This window comes from Heteronotia binoei, chromosome 21 (assembly GCF_032191835.1).
Source record: "Heteronotia binoei isolate CCM8104 ecotype False Entrance Well chromosome 21, APGP_CSIRO_Hbin_v1, whole genome shotgun sequence".
Lineage (NCBI taxonomy): Eukaryota > Metazoa > Chordata > Lepidosauria > Squamata > Gekkonidae > Heteronotia > Heteronotia binoei.
The window spans coordinates 112488279-112514609 of NC_083243.1; the positions used below are offsets into that span (position 1 = coordinate 112488279).

The following is a 26331-nucleotide window of genomic DNA, read 5'->3' on the forward strand; positions in this document are numbered from 1 at the left end:
GAACATTGTCTGTTAAGATGAAGGATACCACCTGCTGTTATATTTTTGTGGGTTAGACTGAGTTTTCTGTCCAATAAGTATTTATATTGATTTATACTTGAGGCAGCTGAGATGGTGACACACTAAATTGTTTCAGACAGTTTTATCAGTAGATACAGTCATATTAGTTGTACTTCATAGTTGGACCTCATTTAGAAAATACACAAGAACCACCATGTTCTGAAGAGAAAATTAGGACATTTATTCAAATTTGGGGTTGATGGTAATGTTTCTTGATATTTAGACATTCAAGATTACAAGGAATAAGGTTATAGATCCTGCTTACAAATGCTTACCAGCTGCTAATACCAGTAAATAGGCAATCTAGAACCTCATTAAGATTAGTGTCTTGTTCTAAAAGACCTGAATATATATCATAGCCAAGCTTGATTCGTACCACTAAAGTGTATGAACTAACTGACTAAAGTAGCAACATGATCACATAGTCTTATAAGAATATACTTAGGCTTGTTCATTGTTTAAACCATGGTTATGAACTAAATCTGAAAGAATAAGCCATGACTAAGGGTATTTTACAAACTGGGATGTGCCCTATGGTTTGAAGCCAGTTGATAAGCTGATAAACTGGTTTTACTAATACCTTCCTATATGCACCATCCAAGGACAAGGTGTAGCTCAGCAGCCTAAACTATAGTTCACTATATATTTGAGATTTTAACCAGCCTTAAGATCATAAGCCATGGTTAGTTGTTAACTATTGTAAAGCAAATTTTTCTGCAGTAGATCCATGAGAATCTATAATCATCTATATAGATCATCTATCTGTATCATTTATAATCATCTACATTCATATTGGCAAAACCAAGCAACCTGATTGGTTGGGACTGTGGTACATCAACCTTTGACCCGTCAAACCATAAATCAACTGCTCTTGTATTGCATTGGCTGACTGTGCTCCACTGCTGGCCCCAGGACAAACAAGGATTGGCCCTATGGGGAAACTGCTAGGCAGTGGCTGCTGCTAGGCTACTAACCTTACTTCTCTCCGTAAAAAACAACCAAGCTTGGTTCTCTCAATAAAAGGCAGTGGGGGAGGCCCTTTCAAGTCCTTTTTTGGCCTTTGAGGGAAAACTCAATGGTTGACTTCACTCCTCTCTTCAACCTGAGTGGCTGTTGCTAGCCAGCCAAGCTGCTTCTGTCACTCAAAGGCAATCAACCTTGGTTCTGTCAGTCTATGTCTCTCCCAACTCTCCCATTGGCTAAGCCACCTGTCTCTCTGCTTTGCACAGAAAGAAAGCCTTCAAATGACTGAGGGACAGAGGAGGAGGGAAACAGCCATAGACAAAGCCTTCTCATTACTGACTGGGGACAGTGGAGGAGGGAAGGCTTTCTTTCAATTGGCTGAGGACTCCCTTGATTGCCTGAGGACTCCTACCTATCCTCCTCTGGAAGGAAAACAGACAGAGACACAGGGAAAAATGTTTAGCACCAGGCCAGATACAGAGAGAGACATAGGGAGGGAAAGCAAGAAACGCAAAGAGATTGAAGCCCTGTGCTTAAGACCAAAAACATTATCAGAGACAAACTGTTGGTCTAAAAGGTGTCACTAAAGGCATCTGAGGGAGAACTCACTGGGGCCAGTCCTGACTAGGGATGCCAGTTCCAGGTTGGTGGGAAATTCCTGCAGATATTGTGGTAGAGTTTGAGGAGGGCATAGGAGTTAGGGCTTCAGAGTGAAGTTTGTCAGACCCTTGTTCTTGCTGTGGAAGCTGACTGGGTGATTTTGGACCAGTCACAGAGTTTCAGCCTGACCTGTCTCACAGGATTGTTGTTCAGATCAAAGGCGGGAGAGGAGAATGATGTAAGCTGCTTTGGTTCCCCCCACTGTGGAGGAAGACTGTCCTTTACCTAGGTGGAGGATTCAGGGAAGGGGGGGGGGTGATGGAAAACTGAATCCAAAGGCGCAGATAAAGGAAAGGAGATAGGGTTGCCAACTCCAGGTTAGGAAATTCCCGAAGATTTAAGGGCTGGAGCCTGGAGAGGGTGGGGTTTGAGGAGAGGTGGAACCTCAGACAGGTACAATGCCATACACTGCACCCTCCAAACCAGCCATTTCATCCTGGGGAACCATTACTGCCAATCTCCAGGTGAGTGCTGGAAGTCACTCATAATTACAACTGCTCTCCAGATGGCAGAGATCAGCTTCCCTTGAGGTGAGAGTGAATGCCTTCACTTGGGTGGGTGGGAAGGGGGGGGGGACACTTGCCCAGAGCCTCTTTCTAGAGCCCATTGTATTTTTCTCTTCAACTGGCCTTATTCCTAGTTCTTTTAATAAATATCAACTGTTCTTACAGAAAAGTACTATATTACTTGAAAGAATTTTAGGGTCAAGTATTTACAGCTTTAAAATTGAAGAAATGCAATGCATGTTAAAAGAAAATTGAATTTTTTGCTATATCAAGCTTAAGGTCCTCAAAAGCACCACCTTAAAGTGTTTAAGCACAGTTAGAAATTGTCCTGCTATAGACACATAAAATGGGCCTGTAGTTCTACATGTTGGGCTTGTGTTTCTTGAAGAGTAGTGTCTTGTGCTATTTGTTAACTCTCTTTTGAAAATGAAGGGACTTTCAAAATAGTGTATCATATGGTGTGGCTATCTGTGATTGAATTTAAAAAAAAAAATCACCATGGGTATGCCCAAGTCATTAGGTGTGCTTAAAGTAGCTATTTGGCTCTTAGCCTCTGTAAACAGCTGCAGTATTTAAATATTGAAATAATAGGTAATGAATTGCTAGAAACTAAAAATACACTGTTCACACATTACCATTTAAAATAAACACCTTATTTTATTCTGAAGTTTGTATAAAATCCTGTTATGAATTGCTCAGATTCTCAGCTCTTCTCAAAATGTATATAGCCCCTTCAGGGGTTTAATGTTTCCACTTTAGAGTACATAAAATACATGCAAATGTTCATTTGAAGGATATTTAGAGGATATTTTAAATATCTTCTATATGTGCATATTACTGAGGCATACTACTCTACCATGTCCTCTTACCAATTGAGAGTGAGGTAGAAAGGCATGTTTACTCTTCTGCTGCTCTATTTATACCTTATTCATTTTTTTTAAAGTTTCCTCTTTAGTAAACAATGTAAATGCGGAGGTGGATGTGGAAAAAATGCAAACATGCCATTAAAAATGCATTTTAAGAGTCCAAATCTAAATAGCATCTCAAAGCAAATATAACACATAACACTTCTCTTTAGGCTCTACACACACACACATATATATAGAGCTATATATATATATATATAGAGAGAGAGAGAGAGAGAGAGAGAGAGCCTAAAGAGAAGTGTTATGTAGACAGGACAGTTATTAAAAAACGCAAATACTGCTTTCAGTTAAAGCCTTTGAGCTCAGGACTTCAGTCCTCAGCCAGTGAAACTATCTGAATGATACCCAGATGCTTAGTACTGTAAGGGCCCATTCACACCACACAACAAACATTTATTCAGCATGTACACCAGAGTTTTCAGAGGTAAAAAATGTAGATCAAAAGTAGATTTGCATGGTGTGAATACACATAGAGAAGCATTGAAACATATTCTCTTCACACTTTCTGACTGCTCATGCACATGTGATAAATGAACTTGTAATGTAAAGTGTGTATCAGGCACAGTCAGAGCAAACACCAAATGAAGAGTAAAGTGTGTGTTTTACCGGGCACTCAATGGAATACCAAACAGAGTTACACTCTTCTAAGCCAATTGACTTTAATGGACACAGCAGGATAATTCTGCGTAAAACTGCACTGACTGATTTTCTGTAAAAACATAATTGGAAATACTACAAAAATACCTGGTATTATGAAACTGTATGTAAGACATAGCTTTATTGACGGAGTTACTCACACACAGGGATATAAAAATTATCAGGGTACTTCTCAAAGAACTAGTGCCCTGTTTGGTATATGCACAATTGAAGGCACTCTGATTATTATTATTATTATTATTATTAAAAAGCAACTTAACATTGGACATCTGTCGTTCTCTCCCTCAAAAAGGGGGAGTCAAAGTTTATCCTGGATGAGTATAGTATTTACAGGCTGCACAGGAAGCTATATTTTGGCACACATGGAGCCTTAAGCACCCTGATGATTAGAAACATTTGAAGGATTATTTGTTCATCCTTATTCTTTAAACAGCCCTGACCTGGAAAGCCCAGGCTACCCCAATCTCATCAGATCTCAGAAGGGTCAGCCCTGGCTAGTGGTTGGATAGAAGAGCTCCAAAGAATAGCAGTGTCACGACATGGACAATGGCAAACCATAAGTCAGCTGTGACTTGACCGCAACCCCCCAATCTCCTCTAAACAGAGAACTTGAAATGGTTAAGCCAGGGGCATCGAACTCATTTTGTTATGATGGACAAATCTGACATAAATGAGACCTTATTGGGCTGGGCCATGTTGGGCTGGGCCATGTGTGTACCTATTTAAGATTAGGTAGCAGAGATATAAATTTTATAAAGGACACAAACACAATTTTTTAAAAAACCCTTAAAACATGCTTAAAACGTTAGCACTCATTGGTCTTAAAGGTGCTTTCTTTGGATCGTTCCCGTGCAATCCTGGGAACTGGGCAAAGGAAGCTCTGGCTCTGTCCTTCCTTCCCCAGGGGACCAGGAAGGGGAGGAGCCTCAGCCAAGAGAAGGAAGAGAGGCTTGGCTAAGTAGCTCTGCTATGTGATTGAGAAGCCTGGCAAAGCAAGCTATTCCTTCCCCCTTCCTCCCCAAGGGAGGAGCCTCAGCCAATGGAGAAAATAAAAGTTTTGCTCTGTAGTTCCTGTGTGATTGAGCAAGCCTTGCAATGCAAGCTGTGATGCAGAAGGAAGCAAGAGAGAAGGAGAAGGAAGCAGGTGACAGCCAGTTGCTTGGGGGCCTAATAGGAGCCCTCTGGGGGCCTGATTCAGCCCCCAGGCTGCATGTTTGACACTCCTGGGTTAAGCTAGTCCCACAACTGCTAAGGAGCTGAAATATGATACACATACAGTTAAAACACAGTGATTACTACAAAGATCTAAAAGGGAGAATTACTGAATAACTTGAGGTATCCCTCCAAAACTAGTTAAGATACTTTCATGGAGTACTTGGATTATGGTGAAAAGGGAGCAGTCCCAGAACCTGGCCTCTTGTTACTCTTTAGCTATGTTTTTAAAAAAGATGCATGAAGGGCATGGCTTTAACATTCTGCCCCTATTTAAGGCTTTTTTTTCCTGGATCACATTACCATGTTTCTCCAGCTTTGTATATCTGGTTGAACAAGTTGGTCTGGTCACCATCTCTGACTGATTTGTTTAATCTACCCAAGTCTACCAGACAGAATATCACTTTAGCAAGTTGCCCCTCTCCTCCCATCTCATGCGCTTGGATTGGTTGGCTACTCTCTCTCTCTTTTTTCATTTGAATCTCTTGGCACACTGAAGAAATTGTGCTGCTCAGAATCTGCTAGGTACATTGGCTGAGGGAAAGTGCCTCACTCAATAACTGCTTTAAAAATCCCTTTTATCTGTGATGTTAAGATCTAGAATTACCTTGAATAAGAAAACAATGGTTAAGTGGAGTCCAACACAAATGGCCATCAAGAACCACATAGAAGAGGACTGGAGTAGTCTATTTGGGCTGGAGGACTTGCTGGGGAAGAGAAGGGCAGAATTTCTGTGCCCTGAAAGATAACACTGAGCCCAAGCTGGTTTCTTTGCTTTATGAAGATCCAGATTTGGGGACTGAACACAATGAATAACATTCTCAACAAACTCTGGGATGGCAGGAAGGTAAGTTCCAGTCCAGATCAAGAGAAGGGCACTATGAATGCCATTTTCCCCAATGTGGACATTACACAACAGAAGCAGAGATTTCTCTAGCCACGGAGAGTTTGATTAATGAGAGGAATAACTGTCTTGTGCCAACTACCCCATTTCTCAGTTGATGTTTCTTCTCTGGGAGAGTTTCCGTTGGTGATCCCAGTTCTGGAGAGGCATTCCCTTCCTGGACACCACCACTCACAATCATAGTGAAAACGATGTGTGAGAGGATTGTTGCTGCACAGGTTTTGGAAAGGGGGGTCACAAACATCTCTAAGATCTGCGCAGTTAAATAGGGGGTTGTTGGTTAAGTCTGTAGCCTCAATTGAAGAGGGCATAAGATCCACATACCCTTTCAAATAGATTGCCATGTTAGTCTTCTGACACCTTAATGACTAACATATTTTTATGTTAGCATAAGATTTCATGGACTAGAGCACACTTCATCAGATCTGATCTCAACTCTACAAAAGGCTTGTGCTTGAAGAGAAATTATTCTCTATTGCCACAAGAGTCCTCATTACTTTCTCTAAGCACTTTCCTGATTGCTGTTCATGTGCTCTAATGAAGCTTGCTCTTAAAGACACCAGAATGACATAATTTGTATAGCACTCTATACTGGATGTGTGGCTGTCACCTGTGACAACTAGTGGGAGGAGATAAAGAGACATGGGTTGTGGATTTTATTAAGTGCCCTCTACTTTTCTCTCCATAATTTGAGCACTGTTTCCATACCAAACAAAAATATGAAATTTGGTACACGCACGAACCTTGATGCACTAAATAAATAAGAAAACAGGACATTTTTACACCTTTGTGTGTGTATGTGTATGCTATATGCCCTCAAGTCACTTCAGACTTATAGAAATCCTGTAAGGGGTGGGGCAATCCTGGATTTGGTCCTAAGTAATGCCCAAGACTTGGTGAGAGATGTAAAAGAGATGTAAAACACCGCTTGGGAGCAGTGACCATAACGTTATTGATTTCACCATTTGTATAAATAGAGAGTTGCTCCAAAAGACCAGCACAACCATTTTTAACTTTAAAAGGGGTAAATTCTCTGAGATGAGGAGGCATGTGAAGAGGAAACTGAAAGGAAAGGTAAATACAGTCAAAACCCTTGGGGAAGCTTGGAGGCTATTTAAAACTACAATCCTAGAAGCTCAGATAAAATATATACCACAAGTTAGGAAAGGTACAAACAGGTATAAGAGAAGGCCTGCATGGTTAACAAACAAAGTAATAGAAGCTGTAAAAGGTAAGAAGGACTCCTTTAAGCGGTGGAAAGCTAGTCCAAGTGAGATTAATAAAAGGGAACACAGGCAGTGGCAAATCAAATGCAAGACTGTGATCAGGCGGCAAAAAGGGACTATGAAGAGCATATTGCAAAAAACATAAAGACCAACAATAAAAATTTCTTCAAATATATTAGAAGCAGGAAACCAGCCAGGGAGGCAGTGGGGCCTTTGGATGACCAAGGGGTCAAAGGATTACTAAATGAGGATAGGGAAATGGCTGAGAAGCTGAATGCATTTTCTGCCTCCGTCTTCACTGTGGAAGATGAGAAGTGTTTGCCTGCTCCAGAATCACTTATATTGGAAGGGGTGTTGAAAGACCTGAGTCAGATTGAGGTGACAAGAGAGGAGATCCTACAACTGATAGACGAATTAAAAACTAATAAGTCACCAGGTCCGGATGGCATACATCCAAGAGTTCAGAAAGAACTCAAAGTTGAACTTGTGGATCTTCTGACAATATGTAATCTTTCATTGAAATCTGTCTCCATTCCTGAGGACTGGAAGGTAGCAAATGTCACCCCCATCTTTAAGAAAGGTTCCAGAGGAGATCCGGGAAACTACAGGCCAGTGAGTCTGACTTCAATACCGGGAAAGTTGGTAGAAACCATTATCAAGGACAGAACGAGTAGGCACATTGATGAACACGAGTTATTGAGGAAGACTCAGCATGGGTTCTATATGGGGTCGTGGTAGATAACTCACTGAAAATGTCAAGACAGTGTGCGATTGCAATAAAAAAGGCCAAAACCATGCTGGGAATTATTAGGAAGGGAATTGAAAACAAATCAGCCAGTATCATAATGCCCCTGTATAAATCGATGGTGTGGTGTCATTTGGAATAGTGTGTACAATTCTGGTCACCGCACCTCAAAAGGATATCATAGCACTGGAAAAAGTGCAGAAAAGGGCAACTAGAATGATTAAAGTTTTGGAACACTTTCCCTATGAAGAAAGGTTGGGGCTCTTTAGCTGGGAGAAACGTCGACTGCGGGGTGACATGACAGAGGTTTACAAGATTATGCATGGGATAAAGAAGGTAGAGGAAGAAGTACTTTTCTCCCTTTCTCAAAATACAAGAACTCGTGGGCATTCAATGAAATTGCTGAGCAGTTGAGTTAAAATGGATAAAAGGAGGTACTTCTTCACCCAAAGGGTGATTAACATATGGAATTCATGCCACAGGAGGTGGTGGCGGCTACAAGCATTGTCAGATTCAAGAGGGGGTTAGATAAAAATATGGAGCAGAGGTCCATCAGTGGCTATTAGCCACAGTGTGTGTGTGTGTGTATATATATATATATAATTTTTTTGGCCACTGTGTGACACAGAGTGTTGGACTGGATGGGCCATTGGCCTGATCCAGCATGGCTTCTCTTATATTCTTATGAATTGAGCTCAAAAACATCCTATTGTTAACACTTAGCAGTCACAAAATATTGGGCATGAAGGTCACTTTGCAACAGAGACTGGCATTCCATCGCAAATCAAACCAAAATAACCAAAATAGCAGCTGTTTCCTCCTCAGGTTTGGATTTGGGGGATGGGCATTTCCAGTAGCAACCAGGAAAATGGATTTATGCTTGCATAATGCGAGCTTCACATACTGCTGTAACTATATACAAACTTACACAGACATACATATTTATAAAACAGCATCAGGATTTTTCCAAATATAGGTGTGCATATTCATGTGTATATTGAAACACATACACACAGTAAATACCCCTGAAATACCTTAGAAGAACAATATGTTACAGAATCAAACTGAATCTGAACTGAAATTCCAGAACTGCTCCCAAAGTCAGCATGCCTAAAATGTAACATGGCTGAGTCCCTTTAGGCACAATATTCTGGTGTGTTTCTCCAAAATCCTTTGAAATGAGTGGGAGTAATTGAATGGAAGCTTCTGCAGCTCCAGTTTGCACTGCAGAAGTCACAAAGAATGAGCCCAAGTGCTTCTGGACACTTGACTTCTTAGCACAGATCCATCCATAAGAACTTTATAAATAGCTGCTTACAGTTCCTCAGTAGAAAGGGAACTGATTAAAGAGTCACTTTGCTCAGTTGGAATTTCTTGTCGCATACTGTGATAGTCCAAACTGTTAACGGTGCTTCTGGTTCGACTGCTTTCTGCATTCAGTTGACTTCTGGCCACTGGAGCATCTGTGCTCACCACACTCCCAGTCCGAGATCGATAGGGAGGGAGATCTATGTGATTCTGGGATTCTGATTCTGAGGAATACGGAGGTGGAGGAAGATCAAACCATGGAGGTCTGCTGCAACATATAAATAAGATGCATGTCAACTCAGTGCACAAAGAGAACCCACATTTATTGGATCTATTGCATTTACTGAAAAAGAAGATGATCCTGAGTGTAAGATCCCCATAAAATGTTATAAACAAAATTACGTACTGTACATAAATGTAACTTGTATGTAAATTGAAGATGACTCCCTCCCTTTTCTGGACAACACACCTGGGGGGAGACCCTAATCTTCCTTTTGAGTAAACACAGAACAAGTTTCTACTTTTAAGTGACCGAATTGCTACAGTAAACCTATGGTACTGGGAGCCAGTGTTAGGAGGAGGCGGTGGACCTTATGCCCTGTATGTTGACACTCCAGAGTAACTGGCTGGCCACTGCATGAAACTCAATGCTGGACTTGGTGGGCCACTGGTTTGATTGGGCAGGACATCTCTTAAGTTCCAACTGTGTTGTGTACAGGTATACAAATTATCAGTCCAGAATCAATTTTAAGGAAAATCCATGTCCTCATTTTGTGGCAGAAAACAGCTAAGCATAGTGCTCCTTGGCTGTTGACTGTGACATGAGAAACTCTGCCATCCTCTAAGGAATTTTGTAATTCTTTTAGAATTGATTTTATTTAAAGTAATAATAAAAAGTTTTAATAAGTAGTTCATGCAATGCTTCATTTTTCTTTTCTAAAATACAAGTAGACAACCTTATTGAAGCATGGGTGAAGGGGCAAGACAGGCAACTGAATTTGTTAAATGAAATAAAACTGCTAAATGCCTTGTGAAGGCCAGAGACTCTGTGGAAAAATAACTACTGAGTGAATCGTGTTCAAAGGTAAGTTTATATCAGCTTTAACATGAATAATATGATTGGCATTTGTATGGCAAGGTATATTTAAGATATGCCATAAAATATGAAAAAGTTAATGTTAATTGCTCATTTTGCAGAAGCTGATTCTGTACTGTAGAGGCAGCAGGATGCAGGCTATTCTTCCAAGACACTTTGGGATAGCAGTGATAAAGAACTGGATTACTGGACTCCAAGGCATGCTGGAAATCTGTCATCATTATAAAAGCTGCTGCCTGCTGCCATGTTATCTCTGCAATCACCACTGAAACCAATGTTAGTTTTAGTAACAAAGCCAAGAAATGCATAAATAGGATTCCTCACTCTAAAAATTGAACTTGTAGTTATGTAGCTGTTATAACCGCTGGGCAGGAATTGGGAAGGCACAGGGAGAGGAAAGCAGTATTTCTATTGGACATGTCATCAAGTTTCAAGTGCAACATTGTAAAGTCTGAGAAATCTGAGCTTTAGTTCTAGCATGAATACATTAAGTCACTAATTAACAATCAGCTACTGTGAGAATGAATCCCACAGGCCTATTCATTTACATATGGCAAAATAAATGAACTTTTAAAATCAGTTGCATGCAATCCAGACATCTTCTCTAAGGTAACATGGGTGGAAACTTGCACTCTTTGTTGCAGGGAAATGTACATTTCTGTCCCAAAAGTGGAGATTCTTGAGTGCTGTGCAGAGTATAATTGGGCAAGTTACATAGGTACATACTGGACTGTGGCAGTGATGCTACTGATAGCAAATGACAACTTTTTATTTTCAAGCTTAATTTTATTCTAAATTGTTAATTATTTAAAAGCTGAGGACCCCTAAGATTACTCATCTTGCCCATCTCCTTGGCAACAGAGTGCCAACACTTCATATACTCTACCTGTTATTTTCTAGAGCCTCCTTTTGAATTTTTTAAAAGATTCACACTCATTCTATCTAGTATTAGAGTACACATTTTTGGTTAGAGAAGATTTCATTATTAGGGCTGACGTGGACTTCTTTGAATATAGTAGTGATCAGCTCGAAGACCCCCTAACAATTAAGTTACAATAAGTGAATCCCCTAAATATTACAGTTGGGTTCCGTAATATATTTCAATAGGGACAAAGCAGTTTTTCCAAACATTTCAAATGCCATGAATAACACTGTAAAGGAAGTGGCAAATTGTATTCTAGTGCAATAGGTATTCTAATAGGTCTCTGTACTGTCAGCCAGTTATTGGCCTTGAGTAATTAAAATGTTAGACAGGATGTGGTCAATCACTATAATAATTGATGCAAAACCTTTCGGGAAAACAGAGTAACAATGTTGTATGCAATGAAAAAACAGCATGGTTATGTGGAAATACAGGTGTACACAGAAACAACAATGTACCACAGCTGTAGTAGCTAATTTATATCAACAGCAGGGCTGTTTTAGGGCAGGAACGCACAGGAACACAGTTCTGGCTGGCTCGGTGTCAGGGGGTGTGGCCTAATATGCAAATGAGTTCCTACTGGGCTTTTTTCTAAAAAAACCCCTCTGATCAACAGCATTGAGATAAATGCCTCTAGAACATACCTTTGGTCTAGCACAGCTTCTGAATAAGATGGTGGAGAGTCTAGGTCTGGTGGCCTATGGTACGCCTGGTTGGACATGTACTGAACACCATTATTGACATTGTAGGTTACGCTGCAGTGATGTGGATGATCAAGGACAACCAGCCGGGATAGAAGGACAGGGTGCTGCAAACGATGCACTGGAAGTGTCATGAGATTGTTGCGTTTCCGCTGGTGGTGCAACACCAAGGCAAGCAGAGCCACTACCAGCACAAAAATGGCAGAGCTGCCAATAATTGCGTAGGTAATACTGGGATAGTACAGCAGCTGAGGCTCTGTGGTCACATAATCCTGGTCACTGCCAGATTCTGCAAGGTACAGAAAAGGAGAAAAATAAGACATTTCCCTCATGTATTATCTGCTAATGTACAGCTGCCTGCCTGGCTTTCCACTGAATTTGCTCATTCTTCAGGAAGTATGGGAAATTAACTTATCAAGAACATTTGCACATAAATTGGAGATGAGTTGACAGAAATTGCACGTTTCTCTGGCCTGTGCTAGATGGTTCTCCCTTGCACAGATTTGCTTGAAGACTGTAGAAGGAAACAAAGCTCAGCAGGAAAGACAACATGAATTCCTAGCCTTTGTATCAACACTTGTTTTGACTTTTGGTAAGTAGTAGGCAGGCAGGCATGCAACTGGGATGCATATTATTTACATGCCTGTGCTTATAAATGGCTTTGACCACACAGCATCATCATCTCCTTGTACAAAAACAAAACAAGTTAGGAACCTTCTTCAGTGGTTAAAATTATGTTAATACAAACATATAACTATAAAATATCTTTTTCGGGCCAGGCAGGTTATATATGATTCCTAAAAACTATAAATATAAGGATGTTGTTAAAGTATAACATACTGACCTTTACCAAATGAATGTTTTCTTTTTTAAAAAAAAGTATAGGTTGAGTGGTTACTACTTACAGTGAAAGATGAAGCTCCAAATCAAGATTATAAATCAGGTCTGCATATACTGAGGAGTCCACACACAACTCAACAGAAGTCAACGACTACTATGGGTGCCTCTGTTGTCATTGCCAAAAAGAGAAAGGATTGCCACTGACTGCACTGTGCAAATAGTTCCTACCGTGACAATATTTATAAGGATTAGTGGGCAGAGGAAGAGACACTCAGACGCTCTAGCCTTTTGGGAGGGAAAACTCTATGGTATGATAGGTACCATAGAGTTTTTCCCTCCCAAGTGGCTAGAGTGCCTGGGAAAACTATAGAATTTTCCCGGAAACACCTAGAGAGGCCGCGAGCGATGGTGCCGGCGTGATGACATCACTTCCAGGTGATGTCATTGTGTTGCGCATATCCCCCGCTGGGGAGCAGAGGGGACTTGGCAACACTACAAAAAAGGGAGGAGGGAGACAACTCAACCCTAAAATATATCAGCACTGTTCAAAGGGTCAAGCTAACTTAAAAATAAATATTATCAAATATATATCTTTATATATGGTGTACACAGTAGCAAATACTAAAGGGTTTTTTTTAACAAAAGCAGTCTGACTATCAGACTTCCAAGGACATCAAGGTGAGCTTGAAATAATCTTGAATAATTTTACATACACAATTGATGATTTCACTGATATAATAATCTGGTAAGAGATTTCCCAAGTCTCTGGATGTGTGTGACATCAACTAAGAGTTAGCACAATGAATCAATAACATAAGAACATAAGAGAAGCCATGTTGGATCAGGCCAATGGCCCATCCAGTCCAACACTGTGTGTCACACAGTGGCCAAATATACACACACACACACACACACTGTGGCTAATAGCCACTGATGGACCTTTGCTCCATATTTTTATCTAACCCCCTCTTGAAGCTGTCTATGCTTGTAGCTGCCACCACCTCCGTGGCAGTGAATTCCACATGTTAATCACCCTTTGGGTGAAGAAGTACCTCCTTTTATCCATTTTAACCTGACTGCTCAGTACAAATATATATATAATTGTGCATGTGCAGTTACCATGAGAAGTTACCTATGGCCTATTCCATAAACTTTCAGCAACTGCACAGCATATGAAAAAGCAACACCTGGCTTCAATTTATATATATATTCGCTTCTGGATGTGTGTGTGTGTGTGTGTTTTATCATAGTACTGACCACTGAGGAAGGCTCTGGAGACCAAAATGCATATGGTCTTATTGGTCATTTGATATATGCATCAACTATGTATGTGAAATCATCAAATATGTATATAAAATGACTAAAGATTATTTTGACTTCATGTTGATGTCCTTGGAAGTCTGATCTTTAGACTGCTTGTTTTTAATCTTTTCGTATTTGCTACTAAGATTTTAGACAGAAGCTTTAACCACTACAGCCTGGTATCAAGTTGCTTTGCAGTTGCTGTCAGGCCTGTCCTTATTGAGTTCTCTCTCAAGGGCCAAACAGCCCAGCAAGAGGCCCTGCCCTTCCTGTCTTCTGATGGAAACCAAGGCTTGAAGGCTAGCAATACTGTTGTGGTTGCTTATTATTTACTTCATTTACTACAATGACCATTGAGGGGGCATTAGCATTTTAAAGCTATAGGTGCCGATTCTATTAATTTTTGGGGGGAATACCCCTCCACTGTATATTTTTAAGATTTCACATTTTTCTGCAAACCTGGAACTTTGCTCAGAATTGTAGAAATGTCAGCCTTTGCTGCAACAGGCCATGTGTATAAATGATGATGCAGGACTACTTTAATTAACAAACACAAGTGTGAAACAGAAATCTGTTAAACTATTTAAATTTAAAAATATTAGCACAGCATCAAAGATGTTCTTCTGCTGACATGACCATTACTAACAACTTTGATGACACTGAATACCTCTAGAGTGGAAGTTCTGGTCTGATGCCCAGTAAGTTGTTAGGCTGTATGAACTCTATGCACAAGTTAGTTTCTTGACTGAATTTATACCCCATCTTTCAATGAACATGTTTTCGGTGGGCAAGAAAATCAAATTGCCTGAAACGTTACAGTGAGTCAATACAAGATGGCTGTAACAAACATAAGAATCTTACAACGACTGCTATAATATTTTTATTCCCCCCCACTGCCTGTGAGAAAAGCAACTGATAGTTGATTGCCTTGCTGCTGAAAGAATGACTAATGGGTGGCTTACAGAGACATCCAAGCAATGAAGGAAGTCCTCTGCTACTTGTACCATTCTTCTGCATTTCTGGGTAGGGACTGTTACAAATGAAAATGTGTTCTTGCATGTTGACTGGTTCTCTTCAGTGGTTGGTGGCAACTGGATATAACATACTACACCAGGGGACAAATATAAAGGTTATGGCAGCTTTTTCTCTGGTATTCAGTTTACAGTTTTAGAGAAATATATGGATGCTTAGTTATGCTCTAATAACTTTCTGAAAATGTTTATACAACACAGATGGAGCAATGAACTGAGTTTCCTATAGATCTATGAAGAGACAGGTATGACAAGGGAGATTTATAATACTCTGTTTGTTCTATTACAACAGAGTAGACAAACCTAAATTAACTCAGATATATGCAGTTCCCAGTCCTCTGTTTTTGTTAGCAAGATCTGTGTATCCTAATGGCACTAGGCAGAGATAGTTCATCAATGCTACTTACACCTATTAAACCTCATTATCAGCAAAGATGCAAAATGTGCAGACTAGAAGCTTTGAGGCTAAAAGTATAAAAAAGCACCGTGCGAATCGTTACAACTGAACAGAAGGCTGGTAATGGAAAACATTACAGAGTAGACTCATTGGACTGTTTTATTGACCATGAACAAATGACACCATCTCAAAATTATTAAAAAGATCTAGGACCAATTGCATTAAGGCTGTTATATGATGGAATTGGGAGAGGCCATTACTTTGTCTCTCTCAAGCCTCTTCACCAGATGCACTTTTTCACACTTCATCAGGATGAAAGCTTTTAAAATACATAAATGGAAAAGACATCTGAGGTTTTAATGAGAAAATGTAATGGTTCCTCTCCAACAAAAGACACCACTTTAACAACACATTTAAATTCCAATAGGTTCAAAAGTTGTGGGCACTACTTCGAAGGTTACAAGAGATGATGAAAGTTAAATCACTAAGCCTGGTGTTTAGTGCACATTTTTTTGTACTGAAACTCCTTTCAAAAGTCTTAGATCAGAGCATAGTAGTAAGTCTGGCTTCTGATGCTTCTTAACAGCATGTTCCTTCATACTGCACTTGGATTATGCTCATATGTTCTTAGAAAGAAAAGACCGCAAGGAACATAAAAGAACAAGCACCAGACAAAGTGCAGGATAGAAAATTCTCTTCAAAGCCCCATCTAGATACAGAAGGTTGAATTCTATGGTAGTATCTTCTCCAATGTTTCTTTATATTTGGTTGTATAACAGAATTTTGTTGTTGTTGTAAAGCTGGGCTTAACTAAACATGCAATACTGCTCACACAGTTGAAAATACCTGATACTGCTGACACTGTTGAAAATACTGAAATACCATCTATTATTGTATGTAGCCCAATGTAGGAGGTTGGAGACTGATTGAGTAGTTGGAAACCCTGTGTTTCTAAGAATTTCATATTACTGTTATTGAAGTTGATTGCTATTTATATTGATTTTGCATGCTTTTTAATGTTGTGATCCATCCTGAGCCTGCTTGCATGGAGGGTGGAATATAAACCTGAATAATAAACAAACAAACAATTGAATGAAGGGATGTAGGAGTTTCTCCTAACAGCCAGTTTCAGACTGCAGCTGTCATAGCAGCCAGGCACGAATAGGCTTGCCGACCCCCTAGGGCCATGAGAACTAAACCTTCCTGCCCTCCCTCTCATGTTCTGCCTAAGTTCACAGAATCAGGATTGCTGTCAGATGGCCATCTAGCTCTGTTTAAAACCTCCAAAGAAGGCGAGCCCACCACCTCCAGAGGAAGCCTGTTCCACTGAGGAACCACTCTGTCAGAAAATTCTTGTTCAGCAGAAAAATGTATTTATGCCTGCAGAATGTAAACAGTTGCTTTGCTGGATCAGACCTAGGCCCATTTAGTCTAGCACTGTTTCCAACAGTGACAAACTGCATGGCTCTGGATAATAGTAAGCAGGACGTAATGCCAGTGGCTTTTTCCTGTTTCCCCCCAGAACCTGGCATTTGGATTTACACTACCTTTTTATATATGGAGATCCCATTTAACCATCAATGTGTATCTTACCATTTTTATATTGCCTTTTGTCAAGATGCCCAAGAGCAATTTTCATACTTCCCTCTTTCTCATTTTTGTTGCAGTGAGCCAGTCAGCAGGGCCGGTGCGTGGGAGTAGGCAAAGCAGGCAGTCTGCCCCTCCCTGCTTACACATGGCTTAGATTTCTTTCTCTTCTTTTGACTGTAACCTGAATGTGAATTGAATCTACTGGAGTAAACACAAGTTTACCTTTTTTTGCAATATACTTCTTGGGAGATCTATTTACTGCACTCAGTAGTGTGCTTCTATGACTGGGCAAACTCTGCTATATTAATCAAATATCCCAGTAACTTTATCCTCATAACCCAGTGAGGTAGGTTAGCTGAGAGAACCCAACTAGCCTGAAATTATCCAGTAAACTTCATGACAAAGGGAGGGTTTGAACCTGAGTCCTCAAGAACCTAATCTGATGCTCAGATCTGATATTTTGACAGAACCAAACAAACAAATTTCTTAACGCAGTCATTTATCCTCAGTCATCGTTTTAGTCCTCAGATTCTTACAGTGCTTTACAAAAGCAAGGTTAGTGGAACAGAATATGACAGTGTCTGCATATTATTGTAATTATGCACTTCATTCCTTTTTATTTTCGCCAATGCCAGATCAAACATATTTTCTGCATACTGAGCATTTTTTTTGCTCATTTTTAGTGTGGAAATGAAGGTATAGGAACAATGCTTGAAAATAAGCACAGAACATGCCATTACTTAGCTGCAAAATTAATCCTAGATCTATAAAATGAAAGACTTTGAAGTAACATCAGCACCTCACATGGCTGACAAGACACTTTCTCAACCTGCTTATGTGATTTGTCAGCACAAAAGAGACAATTCATACAACCATCTTAACCTGTCCACTGAAACTGACCATATGAACATATGAAGCTGCCTTATACTGAATCAGACCCTTGGTCCATCAAAGTCAGTATTGTCTTCTCAGACTGGCAGTGGCTCTCCAGGGTCTCAAGCTGAGGTTTTTCACACCTATTTGCCTGGACCCTTTTTTTTTTTTTGAGATGCCGGGGATTGAACCTGGGACCTTCTGCTTCCTAAGCAGATGCTCTGCCACTGAGCCACCGTCCCTCCCCGACCATACCCAACAGGAAGTGAGGAATCTGCAGAGGGATATCAGTGGGACAGAAAAATTAGCACTTTTTTCTCAGGTCATATTATACTTTCCTACAAATGTTCTCATATCTGCATTCGTGTTACCTCATGTTACCATATGTGGGTTTGGAACATAGATTTGTAGAGCTAACTCTTTGGGAAGGAGATATGCTTCTTCCGTATTCTGTTCAATACCTAGCATACAAAATGGACAAAGAATTCATTTAATATCTATAAATAAGAAATTAACTAACAGCGCAACACTGTGTAAGCAGTACAAGCTATTGGCTTGTACAGAAGAAAAGGCTTGGTGATAATGAGACTCAGAGTTACAATCCAAGGGTTTAATGAGCCTGCAGAGTCAGCTGCAGTTGGCAAGAAATACTGCTAGCCAGTGTGATACAGATATACTGTAACGTGTATTTTAATCCACTTTTAAATGTAGTGCAGTCATACAAAGACTATTTTTGCAGGAAGTGCTGTTTTGAAAAACTGCTAGCACAACATTTATCTACTTTAAAGTTTACTTTTATGAATGCCATTCGTTTCAAGAAATACTCTAGGGAGGAATAGTCAGATAAACAGTCCATATGGTCTCATTCTCCAAAAGATAGTGTCATGATGATTTAGGAACTTGCATTATCCTATGACCAAGGCTAGAAAATCAGTACAGAAAGTGGACATAAACAAGACTCAATAGATCATGGCATTATTTCTAATCCCTGATCGTAATTTCAGTTATGCATATTGTGCCTAAAACAAAGAACTGTACTAACTTTATGTCTGTGTGTAGCAATGTCATAAATTAATCTCAGGTTCACATATAGCATCTCCACTCAGGCTCACCCCGCCTTGCCACGATAGAGGGTAATGTCCAAACTGGGGGACCCATAATTGATTATAGTATTGTCTAGGCCACAGCATCCCAGCCTCTCCTGGGCTGGCAGCAACCCCGCCTCACAAGAGCCCAGACCTTGCAAAAGGGGGGCAGGGCCGAAGATGCTGAGACCAAGATGCCCCGGGACCCTCCTATCTGCCATGCCTCCAATGAGTGTCCTGGGGGCTCAGTGTGGGAGCAGAGATGAACAGGCCCGATGACCTGGCTCGAGGTAGCCCCATGGCACTCGGCCCACCCCACTGGCCGAGTACGGCAGCAGTAGTCCCTGGCCAGGTTGGGGGTGAGCCAGAGAGTGGGGGAGGCAGTGCAGGGCGATCCTAAGTGGGCCGCCAGAGCAAATGTGCCCACGACAGCTGGCGCATCACATCCTGCAACTTTCCCGGAGGGTGGTGGTCAGTTGGGGCCACACAGCAGGGGGTGGGAGCAGCCTGGGCCACCAAAGAAACATGCCAATGGGGAGGGAGGAGGAGTGATGGGCAGAGAAACACAGGGCTGGAGGAAGAAGGAGAGCTGGGGGACGGAGGTGTGAAGCTATAAAAGGGGGAAACGCTGATGGCCGGGGAGGAAGTGAGGAGCGGAGGGGAACAGGCAGACCCAGAGAGAGGGATAGAGTGCCTGACTCCGTAGAGGAGGTGGCTATGTGACGGAATGCCAGCCCCCCTCCATTTTCTGAGGCCACAAACACCCCTTTGGCTTCCCTCCACACAGCAACGGATGTCCCGCGGGGTGGGGGTGGCGAGAGGGGCCGTCACAAGTATTCTCTATACTCTGGTCTCTTGTATGCATCACCATTTGTAAGTAAGGTACCAATGTGTAACTTTGCTAAGTGTGGTGCAATGGTTAAGAGTGGTGGAGTCTAATCTGGAGAGTCAGGTTTGATTCTCCACTCCTTCACATGAAGGCTGCTGAGTAATCTGGGGCCAGTCACAGTTCTCTTGGAACTCCCCGAGGCCCACTCACCTCACAAGATGTCCATTGCGGGGAGAGGAAGAGAAGGTAGAAAAAAGCAGAGTATAAAAACCTACTTTTCTTCCAACCTACTAGCCAGGCATTAGTGGTAAAAATCACACATTACAACCAATCAGAAGCAAAATGTCCATCAAGCAATTTGACACAAGATTTTTTTAAAAAGAGTGATGTTAATAAGTTAAATCTTCTGGAGAAGCTCAAGAAGCATCAAAGACTCCTTGGAGCTTAAAAATTCAAAACTTCAAACTTCAAAACATGTTCACCAGGTGGAATACTGCACTATTACTGCTCTCTTTATGCAGGCAGGCTTTATTATTGACGTCATCATTATGCTGAGTCAAGGTGATTTTATATTTATTAATATAAGGATCTGCAAGCAAATGAGTATCAGCAGTGCAACAATTAATATATGCTTGGCTATTTGTTAACAATATTGATCTCTGTAAAGTGAAAGGGTAGTTAAAAGAAGTAAAAGAAAACCTTCAAAATGTGTAGGATGCTTTCCGGTAATACAATACATGGATGTGATAAGCATTAATTTAGGATGTTGGGAAAATCCCCACAAGATCTGAACTGGTTTATTTTAACAGAGATAAACTACAAATAATATAGAATAAACCACAAATAATATAGAATTAGATCTGAACTGGTTTATGTTAATATAGATAAACCACAAATAATATAGAATTGTAGTCAAGGAAGCAAACCGCTGGCTCTAACTTTGAACTGTTGGTTAATAACATAAGCAGGGAGGTTATATTTTACCACTGTTTTTCAAATTTTCTATGGACCAGCATGATTTCCTACAATCTTTATCATGTAAGATGCATGACAAAAAAAGCAGTAATTGGAGTCATGAATCAGCATCTCTGTCTCTCCCTCTCCCCCTTCCATCAGAAGATGCAGTGTGGAAAGCTAGGGAACACAGGTTCTACTAACAACAAAAGACCTGACTTTATAAAGGAATTAAGAGTGTAAAACTGATACAGGGGCACTCTAAGAAAAGCCTTTACATCAGTAAAATGTAAATACCTGCAGGACCGTCTCCTTCCATGTATGCCCAGGAGGTCATTACATTCGGCCTCCCAACATCTGTTGGCTGTCCCCTGCCCAAGAGATGCCTGCCTCGCCTCAACAGCTCCCTATTGAGATCTGGGCCCTACCTGGCTTAATAGCCTTCTGTAAGGCCTGTAAAACGGAGCTGTTCCGCCAGGCTTTTAGCTGAGGCTGTGGGGGTCTATTCTTGATCTGGTTGGCGTCCCCGGCCAGCACTGTCATCTATGCTAGGAAATGGAATAAAAACTGCCATCTCTATGAGATATCATGATGTGAGACGGCTAGCCTGGGCAATATGTGATGACATGGTAATCTGAGTGCTGTTGAGTTGTCTGTTTATAGAAGGTTTTTATTGTATTTTATTGTTTTATCATATATTGTACTCTGCCCTGAGCTCTACGGGGAACGGGCGGAATACAAATATACTAAAATAAACAAATAAACAAGTATCAAAGTTAAGGATGAAACCACCTCCCCCTCCCCCAGTGCTGCTCTTAATAGAGTTGCACTGAGAGATACTCTTAATGGACATTTAAAGAGATGGGGATCTAGTCACTGACCTCATCACTTGCACTCTTATCTGTGAATTAGTTACCACCCTCTAATTAGGAACTTCTAACTTGCTGTCCAAATTGGTGCTGCACTGAACAACCCTGAATAGGAAATTCAACTTCCTAACAACATTTTATTGTTAACAATACATTTCAAGAATAACATTTTTCATATATCTATGCATGACAACCTAAAAGGTCATATATCTTAAGAAGGGTCATGATTCTTGTATGAGGTTGACAACTCTCATGTACCTGGCAATAAACCACAGAATCACCACCTACAGCAACAAAAACTTAAGTGGCATTCAAACTAACACCAAGGAACTGGTTAACTATTTGTAATAACTTCAGTACATGGAGTGGGGTGAGAGAAACCTTTCAAAATGGAAACTTTCCCTAAAGATGAATTACTATAAACATATATACAATGGTGTGTGAGGTTATCTTTTTTTTTTTGATGGGGAATGTTCTACTATGCAAAATTATCAGCAAATTCACATCCACTTAGAATAATAGAATCATAGAGTTGGAAGGGACCTCCAGGGGCATCTAGTCCAACCCCCTGCACAATTTATTTATTTATTTATGATTTGTATCCCGCCCTTCCCACAAGTGGCTCAGGGCGGCTTCCAACAACTAGTCAAAGATAAAAATTAAACAATATTTAAGTATATAAACAGTTAAACATTTAAAACAGTTAAAACCTTAAAAACCAGTAAACATTCCATATATATATAAAAACAATGCAGGAAACTCACAAATACCTCCCCCTAAATTCACAGGATCCTCATTGCTGTCAGATGGCCATAGCCACTTACATGCAACAAGTAGTAACAACAGGTACTTTAACTTAGGCCACTCAGTATGTACATGATTTCCTAACTTCCAAAACCTCTGAGGCAAAAAGGGCACACTGTAACCAGAAGACAGTATAAAGCCAACCAAGATTTGGATCTTTATATCCATTTTCTGGCCCCAATGAGTCCAGAAGCCAGATAACCAGTATTTAATGCAGCCTAAAATACATGCCCTCCTGTTGCAGAATTGTATCAGTCCCTAAACAAACATCTTAGCTTATCAAGCAGAAAAAATAATTTTTTACATTTTTTTTCAAAAACAAATGTGAACTCACAAGGTTTTGTAGGAGGCATTCATTTCCCCCTCCTCCACTATTTTCTCTTTCCCTTTCCTGAAAGCCCTCCCCAGCCTCCCCCCCCCCTTTTTTTCTTCCTTGTCTCCTTAAGGTTGCCAATCTGGAGATCTCTTGGAATCACAAGGGCTTTTCCAAATACAGAGGGCAGTTTCCCCTTTGGGTTGCCAGCTTCAGGCTGGGAAATTCCTGGAGATTTGGGGGTGGAGGTTTGGGGAGGGAAGTGACAGCAGGGGTATAATGCCATAGAACTCATCCTCCAAATCAGCCAGTTTATCCTGAAAAACTGACCACTGTCATCTGGAGATCAGTTGTAATTCCAGGTAAACACCACTCCCCACCTGGAAGCTGGCAATCCTTGTTCTTCTTGAGGAATCATCAGCTTTGGAGGGTGAAGTCTATGGCATTAAACCACTCTGAGGTACCTCCCCACACTCTACCCCCCAATCTCCAGGAATTTCCTAATCCGGAGTTGACAATCCTACTTCTTTCTCACCCAACAGCCAACCTACATTTATCTGCTCTTTCGTCTTCAGCTTCCCCTCCTCTTCCCCCACCCCCAACAGTCTCTGCCAGGCCAATATGCATGATAAGGACTTGTGGGGGGAGAGGGCTCACTTCCCCCTATATCCTCCTCCCCACACTATTTCCTCTTTGCCTCCCCCTGGCAAGCCCCATATCCTCTCGCTTTTACCTACCTCATTCTTTCCTTCCCAACCATTCACTAGCCTACCTTTTATCTGACTTCCATCTTCAGCTATATTGTTTTCTTCATTTATACCCTACCTTTCTCTACAGTGGGGCCAAAAACAACTTGCATTATTCTCTTTTCCTCCTTTTTTATCTGCCCAACAACCTTATGTAGTAGGTTAGACTGAAAGTATGTGACAGGTCAAAGTCACCTGTCAGCTTCCACTGCACTATGGGGATTCAAATCTGAGTCTCCCAGACCCCACTCTGAAGCTGTAAAGACTATACCACACTGGCTTTCATAGAGTGGTTGCTGTTGAATAGTAATAGATGGTTACTACAGCATGTTTCTTATAAATTTAGGGGAGATTAGAAGGAGTAATGGAAAATAAGAAGGTAGTCAAAGGCAGGAATGTAACCCCCACATGCAAAGGCTGTGTATGTCAGAATGCTACTTGCTTGGGGTTCATAGTGGGGTCAGCTGTGTTCCTTGTGAAATGTTTGCTAATTTCTCAAAAGCATCTGGCTAAACATTGTGAAAAATGGAATGCTGAACTTAAAAGGTAAAGGTAGTCCTCTGTGCAAGCACCAGTCATTTCCAACTCTGGGGTGACATTGCTTTCACAACATTTTCACAGCAGACTTTTAATGGAGTGGTTTGCCATTGCCTTCCCCAGTCATCTACACTTTCCCCCCAGCAAGCTGGGTACTTACTTACTTATTTATTTATGCTGATTTCTAGTCCGCCCTTTCCCAGGTCGGGCTCAGGGCGGATTACAACATAATAAATAATTAAAATCACATAATAAAACAATGAAATTTAATAGTTAGACGATTAAAATAAATTAAAATAAGGCAGCGTCAGTGTACAGATATGTACATCCTTCACAGGTTGAATACAGGATGTGGTCAGTGCAGGGATGCCAATTAGCTGGTGTGAGGATGCCCACCTGCCTCAGCCAAAAGCCTGGTAGAACAGCTCCATCTTACAGGCCCTCTGGAATAGCAATAAATCCGGAAGGGCCTGTATCTCCTTGAGGAGCTGATTCTACCAGGCTGGGGCCAGGGCTGAAAAGGCCCTGGCCCTGGTCGAGGCAAGCCGGACATCCTTTGGACCAGGGATGGTCAGAAGATGTTGACTGGCTGATCGTAGGGGCCTCCGGGGCTCATATGGGGAGACGGTCCTGTAGGTATGTAGGTCCCAGGCCACGTAAGGCTTTAAAAATTAATACTAAAACCTTGAAATGGATCCAGTACTCAATTGGTTGCCAGTGCAGGCGACCTCGGAAGGATGGATGGCTTAGTCAACTTCAAGCTGGCTACCTGAACTCAGCTTCTGCCGGGATTGAACGCAGGTCGTGAGCAGAGCTTAGGACTGCAGTTCTGCAGTTCTGTATCATGGGGCTCTTAATGCTGGACTAGATGGGTGCAAAAAAACAAAACAAACCCCTGGGCCAGCCTTGGATGGGTCACCATACCAAGAAATTTTGGATTTGTGGGTCACCATACCAAAAAGGCTGAGAACTGCTACCTTATTAGCTTCCATGCTCAGGACTCTTTGATGCACAAAAAATACAGAATTTTGGAATATAATCCAGAGATAACATACAATTTTGTTTTGATTTTTAGGAATAAATCTAGATTTACTTGAACTAGAGTTAGCAATTCCATATCAGACCAATCCTAAGCAGAGGAGACATTACTATGTCACAGTGTTTTTAGCACATGAAGCAAGATATTCAGACCTTTCCACTTAAGTTATTAACATAGGTTGGCTTTAGGTCTATGAAAGGTCCTACAGTTTTCTTCAGTTATAATATTGAGGAAAAGCAGCCCCATAGCCAGGTTTTGAAGGATTGGGGGACCCTGAATTTTTTAGGGGGCACATAGCAGCCCCAACCTCCCACTACTGCTTGAGGAGGAAGGCTGCCAGATTGCTGCCCCATGGCCTCCCCCCTCCCCACAGTTGCCCTAAGGCCTTCTCACCCCTCTTCCAGCCACCCCAAATTTCTAGCAGCCTTCCTCCTCAAGTGGACTCCAATAAGGCTGTTTTGTATTGTGCTAGGCAAGGCTCAGCTCAGCCCTAGGGTTGGTTCCCTTTTCGGTGGTTAACGTTTGCTAGCAAGGCTTGCAGAAGTGAGAAGTCTGAGGAAACAGGAGAGGAGACCACAGAGTGCAGTGCCTTCCCTGCTCCCAGTCCGGTCTTGCCCAATGTGACTGAAATCAAGGAGCCATGCTTCCGAGAAAGCCTGGTGAATCCCAAATGCAGCCGTCCTCCCATTCCAGGGTCTGGCTCAGAGATACCTCACAGAAACACAGCGAGCTGACATTTCTTTTCAAAGCAATCACATTTTCTTCAACAACAGCTCAAGTGGCAAATGGGGATGGGTCTACAGTGGAGGGTCTGTTGCAGACAGAAAGGTTTAATGACCTTCTGCAAATGCCTCTGGGTATGGAACCCCCTCTGTGTTTCTCTTTTTTCTTCTCCCCTCCTTTTCTGAAAAAGCAGAGAGGGGGAGGAAGGCAGCCAGAAGAAGGGAAGGGGATGTGAAGGAGACCTCATCTCGAGGAGAGAGGGGGGAGGGGGAAATCCAATGCTACCACTTTTACATTTAGATTTCCACATCAAATGATATCAATGAACATGCCTCTTCCGGGGGTGGGGCGGTGACAGCACTCTGTGCCACTGGAAGAGTTGAGAAAGCAAGCAGGTGAGTGAAAGGCATGGCGGCAGCAGAAGCTATGGGGCAGGTGAGTGAAAGAGAAAGTTCAGGCTTCGAGAGGAGAAGGAGATGGTGGCTGGCAGCATGATATGCAGCTGCAGCAGCA

General features: G+C 41.5%; 1 protein-coding gene across 3 annotated transcripts in view; it reads right to left on the minus strand.

Moving 5' to 3' along the window:
• Positions 1-8717: 8717 nt before the first annotated feature.
• LDLRAD3 (low density lipoprotein receptor class A domain containing 3) overlaps positions 8718-26331 on the minus strand; it is a 277401-nt gene continuing 259787 nt past the window's right edge. For 2 of the 3 annotated variants that reach the window (XM_060261850.1, XM_060261849.1), the window contains exons 5-6: positions 11830-12175; positions 8718-9432 (exon numbers count right to left, since the gene is read on the minus strand). In XM_060261850.1, the coding sequence (XP_060117833.1) occupies positions 9174-9432; positions 11830-12175 (605 nt within the window). In that variant the 3' untranslated portion in view covers positions 8718-9173. Of the gene's footprint in view, positions 9436-11829; positions 12176-26331 lie in introns of all 3 variants that reach the window. The other variant, XM_060261848.1, reaches the window with a different exon arrangement.